This window comes from Muscardinus avellanarius (genome assembly GCF_963383645.1).
Source record: "Muscardinus avellanarius genome assembly, chromosome: 13".
NCBI classification, from domain to species: domain Eukaryota; kingdom Metazoa; phylum Chordata; class Mammalia; order Rodentia; family Gliridae; genus Muscardinus; species Muscardinus avellanarius.
In genome coordinates, this window is record NC_137799.1 from 98373971 (window position 1) to 98389814 (window position 15844).

Sequence of the window (15844 nt, forward strand, 5' to 3'; positions counted from 1 at the left end):
CTGGACAGTCAGAGAGCAAAGGCCAGGTCCAGGCTTACTGTTATTTAATCACCGGCAACATGCTCAGAAATGGCGCAGGGCGAGCCCGGCTTGCTCTTCACACAGGCTCTCACCTGGACAGTTCTCTGTTCGGGTCAGTCTCCAGCTGTCCGGCCACTTCTTTCGTCTATCCGTCCTCCATCGCCTTTTCTCCGCCGGCCGCCCTCCCCTGCCCTCCCGGACCCCGAGGGGCTCAAGGCTCACTGCAGCCCTGGCCGACCCCGACACCGTCCAGTCCGCCTCCCGGCGGCGGAGGCCCCTGCAGCCCCAGCCCCGGGGCACCGGGAGCCATAGGGGAATTTACACACAGTCCCCATGCGGCGCCAGGGGAGCCCCGCGGCCGCGGGAGGCAGCGCCCGGCTAGTTCACCACGTCGTAGTAGTAATTACGCAGCCGCAGCTCCACCGCCACGAAGCCCGGCCTCTTCTCCACTCTGCAAAGGAAGAGAGACACACGTGGGTGCGGGCCTCGGGGAGGCCCAACCGCCGCGCCCAAGGGCCTTGGTGCAGACCCGGGACTCCCGCCCGCTTGGAGGCTGGAGCAGGTTTGCGCTGGACCCAGTATCTTTTACCCCTGCGTTCTCCTTGGGCTCTCCCGTGACTCCAGAAAGCAGCGGGCCTGAGGGCCCCTCCTGGGTCAGTATGCCGCAGGCATATTTAATGTTCTGCTCCATCTTTTTTTTTTTTTTTTAAGAACTGGGGATGGAACCCAGGGGCCCTGTACCTCCGAGCTACACCCCAGCCCTAGGTTTTAGCTGTTTTTATAGTTATTTTTTTGAAACGGGGTCTCACTGAGTTGCAAAGGGCCTCCCTAAGTAGCTGAGGCTGTCTGCGAGCCGAGATCCTACCGTCTCAGCCTCCCAAAGCGCCTGGCTTCTTAAGAAGGAAACGGAACTCTTCCGCCCCACAGTGCAGAGGGCTCTGGGTTTGCTGAAAGGAGGCCGTCGATGTAGGCTCTCAGTGACACTCAGGCCTGTCCCGGTGAGGCGAAGGCCCAGGCTGAGCTACCGTAAATCTGAGCAAACAAGCGGTTGGCAAACGAGGCCCAGTAGGAAGGTGGGGAGGAGTCTGTGCTTGCGACGGGCATTAAGCTGTCCTGGGTGCTCCGCCGGGGGCCCACTGACTGAGGAGCTGGCAAGAGGGCTGCGGTGTCCCCGAGGACCGGATCCCGGGAAAGTCAGAACCTAGGGGTGCTCGAGTCCTTCTCAAGAAACGCTATGGTATTTTCATATAATCTACACGCGGCTTCCTGTATACTTTATATCATTTTATTTATTTAGTACTGGGGATTGCATTCAGGAGCATTCTACCACTAAACCACAACCCAGCCCCCCCTTTTTATGCAGTACTGGGGGTGGAACCCAGGGGCATTCGACCTCCGAGCTACACCCCCAGCCCTATTTTTTATTCTTTATTTTGAAACAGGGCCTCACTGAGTCGCAAAAGACCTAAGTAGCTGAGGCTGGCTGTGAACCTACGATCCTCCATGTCTCAGCCTCCTGAATGCTGGGATGACAAGCGTGTGCCCGGCTCTCCCAGCCCTTTTTTATTCTGAAACAGAGTCTCACAAAGTTGCTGAGGGCCTTGCTAAGTTGCCGAGGCTGGCCTCGAACCTGTGACCCTCCTGTCTCAGCTCCCCAAGTACTGAGTTTACAGAGGAGACTCCTTCCACAGTCCAAATCACCTCTGGATTACTTAATACCCAACATAACCTAAATAGCATGGAAGTGACTACTAGATTGTATTGTTCAGGGAACAATGATAAAAGTCTGTTCAGTCTAGACACAATTTTTTATATATGCAATTTTTATCCACTATTTTATTTGGGGATAGGAACCTTTAGACACTGAGGATTGACCGTGTTTCTTTTCTCTCTCTCTCTCTCTCTCTCTCTCTCTCTTTCTTTTCTTTTCTTTTCTTTTCTTTTCTTTCTTTTTTGTGGTACTGGGGTTCCTGGAAGCCCTTCTACCTCCGGGCTATACTCCCAGACCTATTTTATATTTTTATTTGGAAACAGGGTCTCTTAAGCCAGCGAGGCTGGCTTCGAACCTGCGCGATCCTCCTGTCTCCACCTCCCAAGTGCGGGGATCACAAGCATGCGCCGCCACGCCCGGCGACTGTGTTTCTTAAAATCTTGACCCCAGATTCTTGATTAGCAGTTATTATTTTTTTACTTGGCAAGACTTTGGGCTGTAACAGAAGCAGGTGAAGTTTCCCTGTAAGCGACACAAAACTAGAGGCTGAACCACACAGTGCCACCCTTCTTCCTCCATCTTCCCCCAGTGAACAGGAAAACCCGACAGCACACCCTCTCCACACCGGGCCATTGCACCTGCTAGAGTCTAGCCACCGGACAACCACGCGGGACGTGGCGGAGAACCAAGAACACTCGCTGTTACAGGGCACGCGCTCTCGCAGCCCTGGGGGACAGTTCTGGTCCAGAGCATCCACATGTGGCTCCACCTGGGCCTTTACACAGCCAGTGTCTCCGCAGCCGCCTCCAGCCCTGGCGCGCGCGGCCTGGGGCCCACTGGTGGCTAGGGGCACTCCCAGTGCGCCGTGCTGGCTGTGCTTTTAGAGGGTGCCTGACCTTCCACCCAGGTGATGCTTTGGGGACCCCAGCACTGCACCTGAGCATTAGGGATGGGGCTTCTGGCCTGCTGGGCAGCCTGCGGCCATGAGACCGGACTGCGTCAGGGACGGGGCTATTCCAGATGTTTGAGACGCCACCGGGGATTCTGCAGTCGCCCCCCCCCCCACAGAGGTCTCCCGTGACCCCGTCACCAAGCGGCACGACGCCACCCCAGCTGGTGTAGACACCCTGTGGTGTTAGCACAGGGACGGCACTGCCTGCGGGTGGATCTCGTAGACCACGCGGCTGGTTCTTAAGCCATCAAGCCCTCGCCCTCCATGTGTCGTTTTAAGAGGACACATCCCTGGTGCATGAAAGACAGAATTTATGCCCCTCTTCCTCCTCTTCCTGTAGTACTTGGGACTGAATATAGGGGCTTTCTGCCTCCAAACCTCACCCCCAGACCCCTCTTCTCTTTTGTAACAGGGTCTCACTAAATTGCTGAGGGTCGCTAAGTTTCCGAGGCTGGCCTCAAACCTGTGATCCTCCTGTCTCAGCATCACAAGTACTGAGATTACAAGCGTGAGCCACCACGCCTGGCTTTCTGCTGCTTTTTCAGGCCAAGCCATGCCAAGCACCAGCCTCCAGAGCGTGTGGCTAATCGCCAAAGCGGCAGCTACTCACTCGTACGTCCAGCAAAGGTTCATCAGCTCGTACATCTCCCGGGGGCACCCTGCCGGGCACCCCATCCGCTCTCCTCTCTCCAACATGGCCGTCACTTCGCTCCCTTTCATCCCCTAAAGATGGGAAAGAATACACGGGCTTCTAAAACATTGTGTTCCCAGACAAAACCAAATAGCAACCGCACCACCCCAAACACAAAGGACCCCCGGTGTGCGACTCAGTTAGTGAGTTACGAAGCCCAGAGCGCACATCGCTTAGGCTGCGGGCAGTCGGATGGGGCGCTCAGGGGTGCGGCCGAGGGCCTGGCACCGGGTTCTGTTGTATTTGTTTTTCCGAAGCCGGCTTGCCTGGTGTGCTTCATTTGAGAAACTCGTTGAGCTGCGTTCTGGTGTATGTATTTACAATTTAATTCTGGTGTATGTATTTACAATTTAATTTTTTATGAGGTACTGAGGATTGAACCTAGGGGCATTCTACCACCGAGCCACACCTCCAGCGCTTTTTAATTTTTAAATTTGAAACAGGGTCTCACTAAATTGTTGAGGCTGGGTTCAAACCTGTGATCTATCTCAGCCTCCCAAGTACTGGGATTACAGGCATGCATCAACATGCCTGTAATGTATTTTAAAATAATGTATTTTGAAATAACTCAGTGTGTTTTAAAATAATTTAAAAAGGTAGCTGAGCCGTAAATTTGTTAGGGCAGATAGTCACTGTTTTAATTTCGATGCCACCAATGGTCTGAGTATTTATTTCAGGCGTATCTGTAGATATAACACACAAAGGAAGAACACGCGTGGATCAGCTCGCTATGTTTTTCGGGTGGGTGTAAACTGAGGTCCTGTTGGTTGTCTGCCTGTTGAAAGGTCACGAGGACTCAGAGAGGCCCAGACTCAGGACCGCCGGGCTCCGGTGAAGACGGCCTGGAGACTGTCCTGAAGGCCACAGAGCTGAGAGGCGAGTTGGGAAGGGCTCACCCGGTACGGCTTCTGCCCGTAGGAGAACGCCTCCCACATCAGCACGCCGAAGCTCCACACGTCGCTCTTGCTGGAGAACTTGTAGTAGTTGATGCATTCCGGGGCGTACCACTTCACCGGCCACTTCCCGTGGGTCTGGGCCTGGGGACAAAGCAGACGGGGCGTCCCGCTAGGAAGAGAACTGAGAGCTGCGTGTGGTGGCACAGGCCTGAGCTCCCAGGACGTGGGAGGCTGAGGTAGGAGCACAGGTTGGAGGCCGGCCTCGGCAGCTTAACAAGGCCCTAAGCAGCTGAGACTGTTTCGAAATAAAAAACAAAATAAAATAAAGGGCCGTCTCAGCCTCCCAAGTATTAGGATTACAGGTGCATCTCCATTTCTTTATCCTTCTCCTCCTCCTCCTCCTCCTCCTCCTCCTCCTCTTTCTCCTTCTCCTCCTCCTCCTCCTCCTCCTTCTCCTTCTCCTTCTCCTCCTCCTCCTCCTCTTCTTCCTCCTCCTTTTTTTCAGAACTGGGGATTGAACCCAGGGGCATTTTACCTCTGAGCCACACCCCCAGCCCTATTATTTATTTATTTATTTATTTATTTATTTATTTGCAGTACTGGGGATGGACTCCTGGGACATTCTGTCTCTGAGTGACACCCCAGCCCTATTTTTTATTCTTTATTTTGAAACAGGGCCTCACTGAGTTGCAAAGGGCCTCACTAAGTAGCTGAGGCTTCTGTGAACTGCGATCCTCCTGTCTCAGCCTCCCGCATGCTGGGATTACGAGCATGCACCACCATGCCCGGCTTTATTGTTTATTTTGAAACAGGGTCTCAGTTGTGGAGGGCCTCACTAAGTAGCTGAGGCTGGTCTTGAACCTACGATCCTCCTGTCTCAGCCTCCCAAGTACTGGGATTACAAGTGTGGACCACCACGGCTGGCAGGTGTGCCTTATTTTCTAAGTTTCACGTGTATAGAAAGGTGTGTACTAAAAGCTGTTTTACCAGATGCTGTGAAGCAGTGTTCCGTAAGATGTTAGATGCTCTGTGGGGACTGGAGGCCCATGGATGAATTTGGTTTGGGAACACAGCAGAGAAAACCCCACTTGGAGATCCCATGTCAGTTAGCATAAATGGCCCGGGGAGCTTCTGCGACTCAACCTGTCCCAAGTAATCTGATAAAGGGATTCCATCCTTTCCCCCAAAATGAATCCCCAGTGGGTGCTTTGACCCCTCTTGCTCACGGAGCATAGCTGGAGAGACCGTTGTCTGAGTCAGTCCCCGTGTGACCTATGAGGATATTTCATCTTTGAACAACAGACTCAAAGCTTGGTCGGAGCGGGTTCCGAGTGAAGAGAGTTCTCGGAATCCTCCGTGAGACGGGGCGGGCCGAGCCCTCCGCCGCCGCCCGGGACCCTACCTTGTAGTAGTTCTCATCGGCGCGCAGGGCTTTGGAAAGCCCGAAGTCGCTGATCTTGGCGTAGTGCTGCGTGACCAGCAGCACGTTTCTTGCGGCCAGATCGCGGTGCACAAAGTTGCTCTCCTCCAGGTACTTCATCCCCATGGACACCTGGTGGACCAGCTCGATGATGTTCTTGTCCTTGACCTGCCTGGGGTCATGAGGGCGGTCAGCGGCACGGGCACTCACAGGCCACCTGGGCCATCCAGCCTCCGTGGAGCCCCGCGGTGACGGCCCGCGACAGCAGCCCTCCTGACTGCCCACCAGGCACCCTCGGGGTGCAGCAGGGGCGACCCTGAGTGCCCGGGGTCACCCCGGCTTTACCACCAGCGCTTGTCCCCGGACCAGACAAATGAGGAGTACTGGACCAGTCCTGGGTCTCCATTTCTTGCTGTCAAGGAGGGGCAGCGACACCCCCTCTACGGAGCCCAAGGAGCCAGGCTCCAAAAAGCACACACATGCCGCGGGCGGGATGCTCTCATCAGGCCGGTCCCGCTCCTCACGGCTGTGTCTGAGCACGCGGCCCTCAGGACGCTGGCCACCAACCGCAGGTGCACCGGGAAGCGGTTACTCGGGAGCGTAGCTGCTTTCTCCCAGATATGTTGGTTACAGTATTTCTTTAAAAATAGAATGTCGTGCCCGTGAGGGGGGTGGTTCTTGTCCAGAGAGCCTGAGGCTAATTTTATTACTGGACCGAGTGAATAAACAGGAAAATGGGACTAAATCTGATGGATCAGGGTTTTTACTAAAGGACTAGAGTAAAATAAAGATCCAAAGACCAGGTCTCCTTTATCTTACATATATATTTCATATGCGTATATATCTATGTTATATTTACCATAATATATATATATATATGGGTGGTACTGGGGTTCCTGGAAGCCCTTCTACCTACGAGCTACACTCCCAGACCTATTTTATATTTTTATTTGGAAACAGGGTCTCTTAAGCCAGCGCGGCTGGCTTCGAACCTGCGCGATCCTCTTGTCTCCGCCTCCCAAGCGCGGGGATTACAAGCATGCGCCACCACGCCCGGCCTATATTTAATATATTTACATATAATGTATAAATGTTCTTTTATGTATTAGATATACGTCCATCTTGGTACTTGAGGCTGACCCAGGGCATTCTGCCTCTGAGCTATACTCCCCAGCTCTGTTTTATTTTTTTTCATTTTGAGACAGGGTCTTGCTAGGTAGCTGAGGGTCTGCTAATGTTGCTGAAGCTGGCCTCAATCCTGCAGTCCTCCTGCCTCAGCCTCCCAGGTACTGTGGCGTGTGCCACCACACCCAGAATTAAGTCTCCCTCATTCCTCTCTCGAGGTCCTCTGGCGTGGCTCAAGCGGGAAGGCAAGAGAGCCGGGAGGGCCTCCGTGGGAAGCAGGCTGCCCCTTCCCACCGGCATCGCCGGTACCTGTTCTGCTGCAAGTACTTGTTGAGCGGCCCCAGCTCCGCCATCTCCATGACCAGCATCCAGGACTCGGCCTCGCAGATGCCGATCATGCGCACGATGTAGGGGTTGTCCAGCTGCTGCATGACGTTCGCCTCCGCCAGCAACTCGTCCTTCAGAGCTGGGTCGTTGGTCTCATTCTTCAAGATCTTCACGGCCACTGTCTTCACGACTCTGCAAACAAATCCCGCACTGAGGAGCCTTGCAAGCCGGCGCATTCTAGAAAACTGGCTTCCGAGACGCACGCTGCCTCTGCGGAAGTGGGGCACGGGAATATCTGCTGCAGGAAGGAGGGTGTCTTAAATGGCGGGCGTTCCGTCTACACGCTCTTATTTTGCAGATGGAGAGAGTAACCGCTCCGCGCTTATAAATACTGACAGAGGACACTGCTGAAGATGTCCCCAGACCAAGCAAAACCCTCAGATGCAAAGTGCCTCAGTAGTTCCTGTAGAGAACTCCCCAACGCTGACATACAGGAATTCTTGTGACATCTCGTCATTTCCCATCTGGATTATATATACACACGGTTATACGAAATGCCCTAAAATCGATGGAAAATAAATTTCTGGGTGCAGAATTACAAAGCATATTGTTAAAACCCAGAGTTTAAAAACAAAACACTTTTCAGCCAGGCGTGGTGGCGCACGCTTGTGATCCCAGCATCTGGGAGCCTGAGACCAGAGGATCAGGGTTCACGGACAGCCTCAGCTACTCAGGGAGGCCCTTTGCAACTCCATTTCAAAATGAAGAATAAGAAATAGGGTTGGGGTGTAGCTCAGAGGTAGACCGCCCCTGGGTTCCATCCCCAGTACAACAAAAACCAAAACAAACAAACAAAAAAACCCCAAAATCATTTTACCAACTGAGCTTTGTTACAATTAAGCAAACCTCAACAAGTTTGCAAAATAATAGATTTTTAATCTAACAAAAAATCACCTAGATCATGTTGAACTCTTAAAAATATTTTGATAAAATGAGGCTTAAGAGCCGGGCGCGGTGGCGCACACTTGTAATCCTAGTACCTGGGAGGCTGAGACAGGAGGATCTTGGTTCAAGGCCAGCCTCAGCTACTTAGGCCCTCTGCAACTTTTGTGAGAGCCTGTTTGCAAATAAAGTATATATAAAAAAAAGGTCTGGGAATGTAGCTCGGAGGGAGAATGCCCCTGGATTCAACCCCCAGTGCTTAAGTAAAGTAACAAAAGCTAACTATGAGTGATTTGCAAGACTGCACCTGTCTGTGATGCGATGTCCCCAAGCATGGGAAATGTACTGTTTCTGCTGAATTCCCAAATTGAAAAATAAAAACAGAACTATCCAATAAAATAGGGCAAAAAGAGTAACAAAAGAAGTGCGATACACACACGGAAAAGCAGAGGCAGCCTCGGCGAGTGCCACACCGCCACTGAACACAGCCGGGGCAGCTTCACACCCGAGGTGCAGGCCTCCCCCGGCTGGGGAGCGCAGCCCCTGAACCCGCTGTCCTGCCGTTCATCGTGTACGGTGTGCCCTACGGGACCAAATTAAGAAGCAAAAACCTTTTGATTTCTTCCAAATGCGTAAGGAAGAAATAACAAACTCTCCCAGAAAAATAGCAAAGAAAGAAAATTCCCCAACTCACTTTGAGGCCAGCATTAATCTCCTGCCAAAACCAGATTAAAAAAAATTACAAGAGAGAAAATGCTTTACTACTAACCCCTCGTCTATATCTTGACCCGTGAATCATGTAAGTTACCTACTTAAAAAAAAAAAAACAACAAACTTTTAAACAAAAATCCTGCCGAGTCCAAATAGTATGGAACAATTAACCCATTCGTGCCATGTTCTACCCATTGAAGGAGGGGGTTGGTCAGGAGGGACTTTAGAACCCAGGCTTTTACTGCTAGTTTATGTGGGGAACCTTCTGAAGGGGAAGGGAATATGGAGGCACTTGGGAATGTCAGAAATTTGACTACTGTATAATATACATTGTTATTTGAAATTACACCATCAAGCAAGAAGTAATTATCCTAATGGTATTTGAAATAAAAAATTTCCAGGGTAAGAAAATTGAACAAAGGAAAAAACCTGACAACAATTAGGGGAAAAATCTGGGCATTGTGCAGATGCCCCCGGGTCCACTCCCCAGCACCAGAGGAAGAAAAAACATAAAAGCAAATGGAGGCGCAATTAATTATAAAAGAAGTGAGAACACTGTATTGCTATCATTGAATGATTTCATTTAAATGAAATATACATGTGTGCATATAAATACATATAAAGATTAAAAACACATATACTAAGCCAGGTGTGGTGGCATATGCCTGTAATCTCAGTATTTGAGAAGGCTGAGACTGGAGGATCACAGGTTCAAGGACAGCCTCAGCAAGAAGCGAGACTCATCAACCTAGCAAGACCCTGCTTCAAAATAAAAATAAAATAAGGCTGGGGAGGGTAGCCTGGAAGTAGAGCGCTCCTGGGTTCAAATCCCAGTAACACACACACACCCCACATACATTAAACATATACTATATGTATATAGATACACTCCATATGCATTACACGTATACATATATAAAAACACATACATATACTATTTTTTACCGTGAGGGAGGCGGGGGACACGCGCCTGGCCAGGCCAGATCGGCTGAGTCAGCCCTGGCGATGAATGGGCTGACGGATGTCACAGCCAGGGCGCCCTCATATCCTACCTCATATGCTACTTTAAAGTTCATTAAAAGTAGCAGTTTTGTGTGGCACAAATATGTTCCTCTTATTTTCTCATGTATTTGCTTATTTCTATTTCATACTATTCGATAAGGCACATGTGCTAAAATTAAAAATACTTAGTTACTACATCCATAGTATATGTAATAGATACTTTCATTAAAAGTGTACCAGAAATAAACAGAAAGAGTATAATGTAAATTTAAAAAGGGCCGCTATGGTGGCGCAAGCTTGTCATCCCAGCATTCGGGAGGCTGAGACAGGAGGGTCGGAGTTTTTGGACAGCCTCAGATTCTTTAGTGAGGCCTTTTGCAACTCAGTGAGACTGTTTCAAAATAAATAAAAAATAGGGCTGAGTGTGTCGGAGGTAGAATGCCCCTGGGTTCCATCCCCAGTTCTGCAAAAAAATAAAAATAAAATAATAAAAAGAGACCTGGCCATGGGAGGTTCAAGTGTCAGAAGTTTCTAGAAGGGATGCTGGCAGGAGGAGGTCGACTGCAGGGCGGAGCGACACCACTTACTTCTTCATCTGGTAGTAGCCCTTCTTCACAGTCCCGAAGTTTCCGGAGCCCAGCTCCTTGTCTTCCAGAGTCAGCAGCTTCCGGTCGAGGTAGACTTCCTTGGGCCTGATCTCCTCGGGGTCCGCGTAGGGGCTCTCGTACACCTCCGTGTCCATGGGCATGGCTTCTCTCTGGGGGCCTGCGGTGCAGGAGGGAAGCACGACTCTGCCTGACCCATGCCCGCCCCGGCATCCCCCCTCTGGGCGCCCCGGGCAGCAGCGTGTGGGTCCGCAGGGTCAGGAGGCCCGAGACAGCCTCATCTCTGCCCGCGTGGATGTCTTCCCGGTGGGCTGCGGTGGTTGAAACTACGTCTGAAAATTCCCCGACACACGTCCTACGGAGAGGTGGCCTCCACGTCCTCTTGCTGTGGTGGCTTTGATGGCCGTGTTAACTGATGCGGCCGGCCACAGCGATGGTGTGACCTCCAAGGTCAGTAAGAAGAGGTCACACAACTGCCACTTGTTAGTTGAAAGCCGCATTTGTGATTGTGTGTGTGTGTGTGACTGAGGATGGAACCCAGGGCCATTCTACCTCTGAGCTCCACCCCAGCCCTATTTTTTATTCTTTTTTTTTTAAACAGGGTCTCACTGAGTTGCAGTGGGCCTTGCAGAGGCAGCCGAGGCTGGCCTCGAGCCTGCGATCCTCCTGTCTCCGCCTCTCAAATACTGGCATTACAGGCCTAAATTCATGAATTCTTTAGCTGTCACGGAAGGTACCCAGCTCCCCGAGGCTGCCATGTTGTGAGAAAACCCACACCAGCCCACTCAGAGGACAGAGGGGAGGAGAGTCACCGGGGCGGGGAGAGCTGCCTGTCCTGCGCCAAGCCTGCTGGCTCCAGCCGGAATCGGAGCATGCCGGAGCCAGGATCACCCAGCCAGGCCCGTGCGAGCCCCTGACCTCCGGGAGCTAATTAAATGAGAGATCACTGATTTTTATTGTTTTAAACAACTGTTTTGGAGTCAGCTGCATCAATAAACAGACTCCAGGTTGATTAATAAAAAATAACTGGGAGATCCCTGGAGAGCCACCGCAAGCCCCAAAGCTCCATGTTTAGAAGCCCCGATGGTGTATCTCCCTGAACTGTGGCCCCTCGCGGCCATGAGAAAGGTCCCTGGACACAGCTCAAGCAGAGCCCAGCCACTCGGACGTTTCTTCAGTTACCCAATGCTCTAAATGAACGCCCTGCTCTAACGAGTAGACGCAAGCAGGTCCAGGGACACGACTCTCAGGAGTGCGCGAGGCGAGTTCCTGGGCACGTTCCGGGGTCCTACTGTGACCGGCCTCCCTTCCCAGAGCCGCCCCTGCTCGGGGGCACGGGTCAGCTGCAGCCCCTGCTGGCGGCCGCCACGGCGCGTCCAGGCGCACACCGCCTCGTGCCTTCGGGGCCATTCTGCACCGAGCGAGCGCCTTTTTCTGAGACAGCCGGGGAAGAAACTCGGGTGTCTCACCTCGCTCCGCGCTCCAGGGCCCTCGTTCGAGCTCGTAGGGGTTGAAAGACACAGCACTCTCCGGCCGGCTACCATGGGATGGGGAGCCCTGGACCACAGAGGAGACCACGTCACCCTTCCCATCGACAGACACCCTCTGGGGTACAGCCAGCGGCTACTGTTACCCTTCAAATAGTGGCAGCTTATGCGGGGAAGACAAGGACAGGTTAGGGAGAGAGACAGGGAAAGGACCAGGCTTTGATCCCATTCTTCGGGCCACTGTTTGGACTGGACGCTGGGAGACAGAATAAGCCTCTGTATGTAGCTCAGCGCGCTGGGGTCTGGGCAGTGCTGTGGGGTCCCTCTCTCTGCTTAGTGGGAGGCCCTCTCCTCTCCCTTGTGCTTTTCTTGCCTACCCGAGAGGCTGAGGATTCCCAGGGATCGAACTAGGCATGGTCTACCTCTGAGCTACATTCCCAGCCCTATTTTATATTTTATTTTGAAACAAGGTCTCACTAAAACTGCTGAGGTTGACATGCAATCCAGTCCTTCTGTCTCAGCCTCCCAAATCCTGGCATTACAGGTGTGTGCCACCATGCCAGTGACTGTCTCTCCCTCTCCCTCTCTGATTTAATTAATTAATTAATTAATTGGCACTGGGGATGGAACCCAGGGGCATTCTACCTCCGAGCTATACCCCTGCCCTATTTTTTATTCTTGATTTTGAAACTGGGTCTCACCAGTTGCAAAGCGCCTCACTAAGTAGTTGAGACTGTCCGCGAACCTTAATCCTCTAGTGTCAGCCTCTCGAATGCTGGGATTACAAGCGTGCGCCACCACGCCCGGCTTTCTCTCTGATTTTATATGGAAGTCATTTTAAAAAGAAAATCAAATGCCTATCAACTGCTCCCATCTCTTTTCTAGCAGCAAAGCATAGGCTGTCCTTGAACCTGCAACCCTCCTTTCTCGGCCTCTCAAGTACTGGGTCCACACCACCACACCTGGCTAAAAAGCATGTCTGGAGCAAAACTTTGCTGGCCGTTAATAAGAGCAGCCGTCTCTATTGTGCATCCAGTTACATCAGACTGCATCGTGGAGTAAATGGGGGGCCTGCTCCTTTTATTCTGTAGGACTTTCCCTTCTGAACGTCTTTATTTAAATTTTTCCTGTCCAATCTTTGCCTCTAAGCTAAATCAAAGTGATTACTATTAAGTTTAGTTCACTGGAAAACTACAATTCAAATCCTCTTTTTTATTTTTTTGGCGTGAATGGAGCAGCAACTTTACCCATTGACTCTCCCATGCCCAAACACAGGCCACGAAGAATAAGATAACACCAGAGTTTGGAGAAATTGAAAGGGACAGGGACACTGAGCGTCACAGCACACGGTCACTTCTAGGACACACACTCTTCGTCTGCCTTGCTGATGCCCTGAGCCAGCAGCCACAGCCTAGCAGTGGGCCCATACTGTGCCCACTTGGCTGGGGCCTCCTGGCCCCGATGGCCTCTCTCGGTGGTGTCTGCTAAGCTCTGCGCTGCTGAGGCGGCTCTGCTGACCGGGAGACTTGTTGACGAGGCCAAAGGACGCGTGGCCTTCTTGGCCAGGGGATCATTGGATCTGTTTTCTCACGGAGCAGCTCTGCATCTCTACTGACAGCATGGTATGAATGCACGAGGACCCAGGCATCGATCCTCTGAATTAGTAGCTGTGTGGTGACTCTGATAGGTGCTCGACAAAAATGTCTTAAACATGTAAATGGACAGATGGACATGGGTGGATGTATGTATAGATGGGTGGGTGGATGGGTGGATGGGTGGGTGGATGGATGGATGGGTAGATGGATCGATGGATGGGTGGGTGGATGGGTGGGTGGATGGGTGGATGGGTGGGTGGATGGATGGGTAGATGGATGGGTGGGTGGATGGGTGGGTGGATGGATGGGTGGGTGGATGGATGGGTGGGTGGATGGGTGGATGGATGGGTGGATGGATGGATGGGTGGGTGGATGGGTAGATGGATGGATGGGTGGGTGGATGGGTGGATGGGTGGGTGGATGGATGGATGGGTGGATGGGTGGATGGATGGGTGGATGGATGAGTGGATGGATGGGTGGGTGGATGGGTGGGTGGATGAATGGATGGATGAGTGGATGGGTAGATGGGTGGATGGGTGGATGGATGGATTGGTGGATGGATGGGTAGATGGATGGATGGATGGGTGGGTGGATGGGTGGATGGATGGATGGATGGATGGGTGGATGGGTGGGTGGGTGGATGGGTGGATGGATGGGTGGATGGGTGGATGGATGGGTGGGTGGATGGGTGGATGGATGGGTTGATGGATGGATGGATGGATGGATGGATGGGTGGATGGGTGGATGGGTGGATGGATGTGTGGGTGGATGGGTGGATGGATGGGTGGATGGATGGATGGATGGATGGGTGGATGGATGGGTGGATGGGTGGATGGATGGGTGGATGGATGGGTGGATGGGTGGATGGATGGGTGGATGGATGAGTGAATGGATGGGTGGGTGGATGAATGGATGGATGAGTGGATGGGTAGATGGGTGGATGGGTGGATGGATGGATGGATGGATGGGTAGATGGATGGATGGATGGGTGGGTGGATGGGTGGATGTATGGATGGGTGGATGGGTGGGTGGATGGGTGGATGGGTGGATGGATGGGTGGGTGGATGGGTGGATGGATGGGTTGATGGATGGATGGATGGGTGGATGGGTGGATGGGTGGATGGATGGGTGGGTGGATGGGTGGATGGATGGGTTGATGGATGGATGGATGGGTGGATGGGTGGATGGGTGGATGGATGGGTGGATGGATGGGTGGATGGATGAGTGGATGGATGGATGAATGGATGGATGGGTGGATGGGTGGATGGATGAGTGGATGGAATGGGTGGATGGGTGGATGGATGGGTGGATGAATGGATGGATGGGTGGATGGGTAGATGGGTGGATGGGTGGATGGGTGGATGGGTGGATGGATGGATGGGTGGATGGATGGGTGGATGGATGAGTGGATGGATGAGTGGATGGATGGATGAATGGATGGATGGGTGGATGGGTAGATGGATGGATGGGTGGATGGAAGAAAATCACTCCTCACTAGGAAATGCAAACTAATGTGATTTAAAAACGAGTCATTTCTCAAGTCTTTACACTAATAGAGGGAAATAGGCACAGATAATTATGCATGACAAGCTACCTCTTTTAAAGCTTTACCACTGACTTCAGGACTACTGGAGGGGCTATTATTTCAATGTTAATTTATAATATAATAACCGTGCCTCAAGAGAATTGTCTTAGCGGAAACTAGGTGGCTCACAAGTTGTTTTTTTAATCTCCTCTCCCTCCCGCTCAGTCCCAAGCCTTTTCCCAGGTAACATTTACTATCATTTAGACTCCTTTGATTTTTTTTTCTGCAGGCATGAAAGATTGTTCCAAGACAAGAAGGTAAAAGTTAAATCTGCCTCGTGAAGCCTCCAGAGACCAGAGATGGGAGTCTCTCCACTCAAGCACTTCTCCTGCTGACCACCGGGGGCGCTATACTGGGCCGCAGCCTCTCCACCCTGGCTCTCCAGAGGGTCAAAAGGCTTCCTAGCTGGGCACAAAGCGCACGCTTGTAATCCCCGCACTTGGGAGGCGGAGACAGGAGGATTGCGCAGGTTCAAAGTCAGCCTTGCTGGCTTAGGAGACCTTGTTTCTAAATTAAAAAAAAAAAAAAAAAATATATATATATATATATATATATATATATATATATATGATAATGTTTGGGAGTGTAGCTTGGAGGTAGAAGGGTTTCGGGTTTCCAGGAACCCCAGTAACACCAAAAAAAAAAAAAAAGTCTTCCTATAACTAACGCAGATGTGGTGACCTAACAGAGGACTCCTCTGGGTACCCTTTGGAAACAGAGGTGAGGCTGTTTTAAAAAAAAATAAGGAAAAGAACACCAACACACCAAGGGTAA

General features: G+C 51.7%; 1 protein-coding gene across 2 annotated transcripts in view; it reads right to left on the reverse strand.

Annotated features, from left to right (window-relative positions):
- Positions 1–399: 399 nt before the first annotated feature.
- SYK (spleen associated tyrosine kinase) overlaps positions 400–15844 on the reverse strand; it is a gene marked incomplete at both ends in the record, with an annotated part of 29809 nt that continues 14364 nt past the window's right edge. For both annotated transcript variants that reach the window (XM_080708604.1, XM_080708605.1), the window contains 7 exons: positions 400–472; positions 3295–3407; positions 4272–4412; positions 5674–5863; positions 7126–7335; positions 10386–10563; positions 11873–11960. In XM_080708604.1, coding sequence (XP_080564730.1) covers positions 400–472; positions 3295–3407; positions 4272–4412; positions 5674–5863; positions 7126–7335; positions 10386–10563; positions 11873–11960 — 993 coding nt within the window. The remainder of the gene's footprint in view (positions 473–3294; positions 3408–4271; positions 4413–5673; positions 5864–7125; positions 7336–10385; positions 10564–11872; positions 11961–15844) is intronic.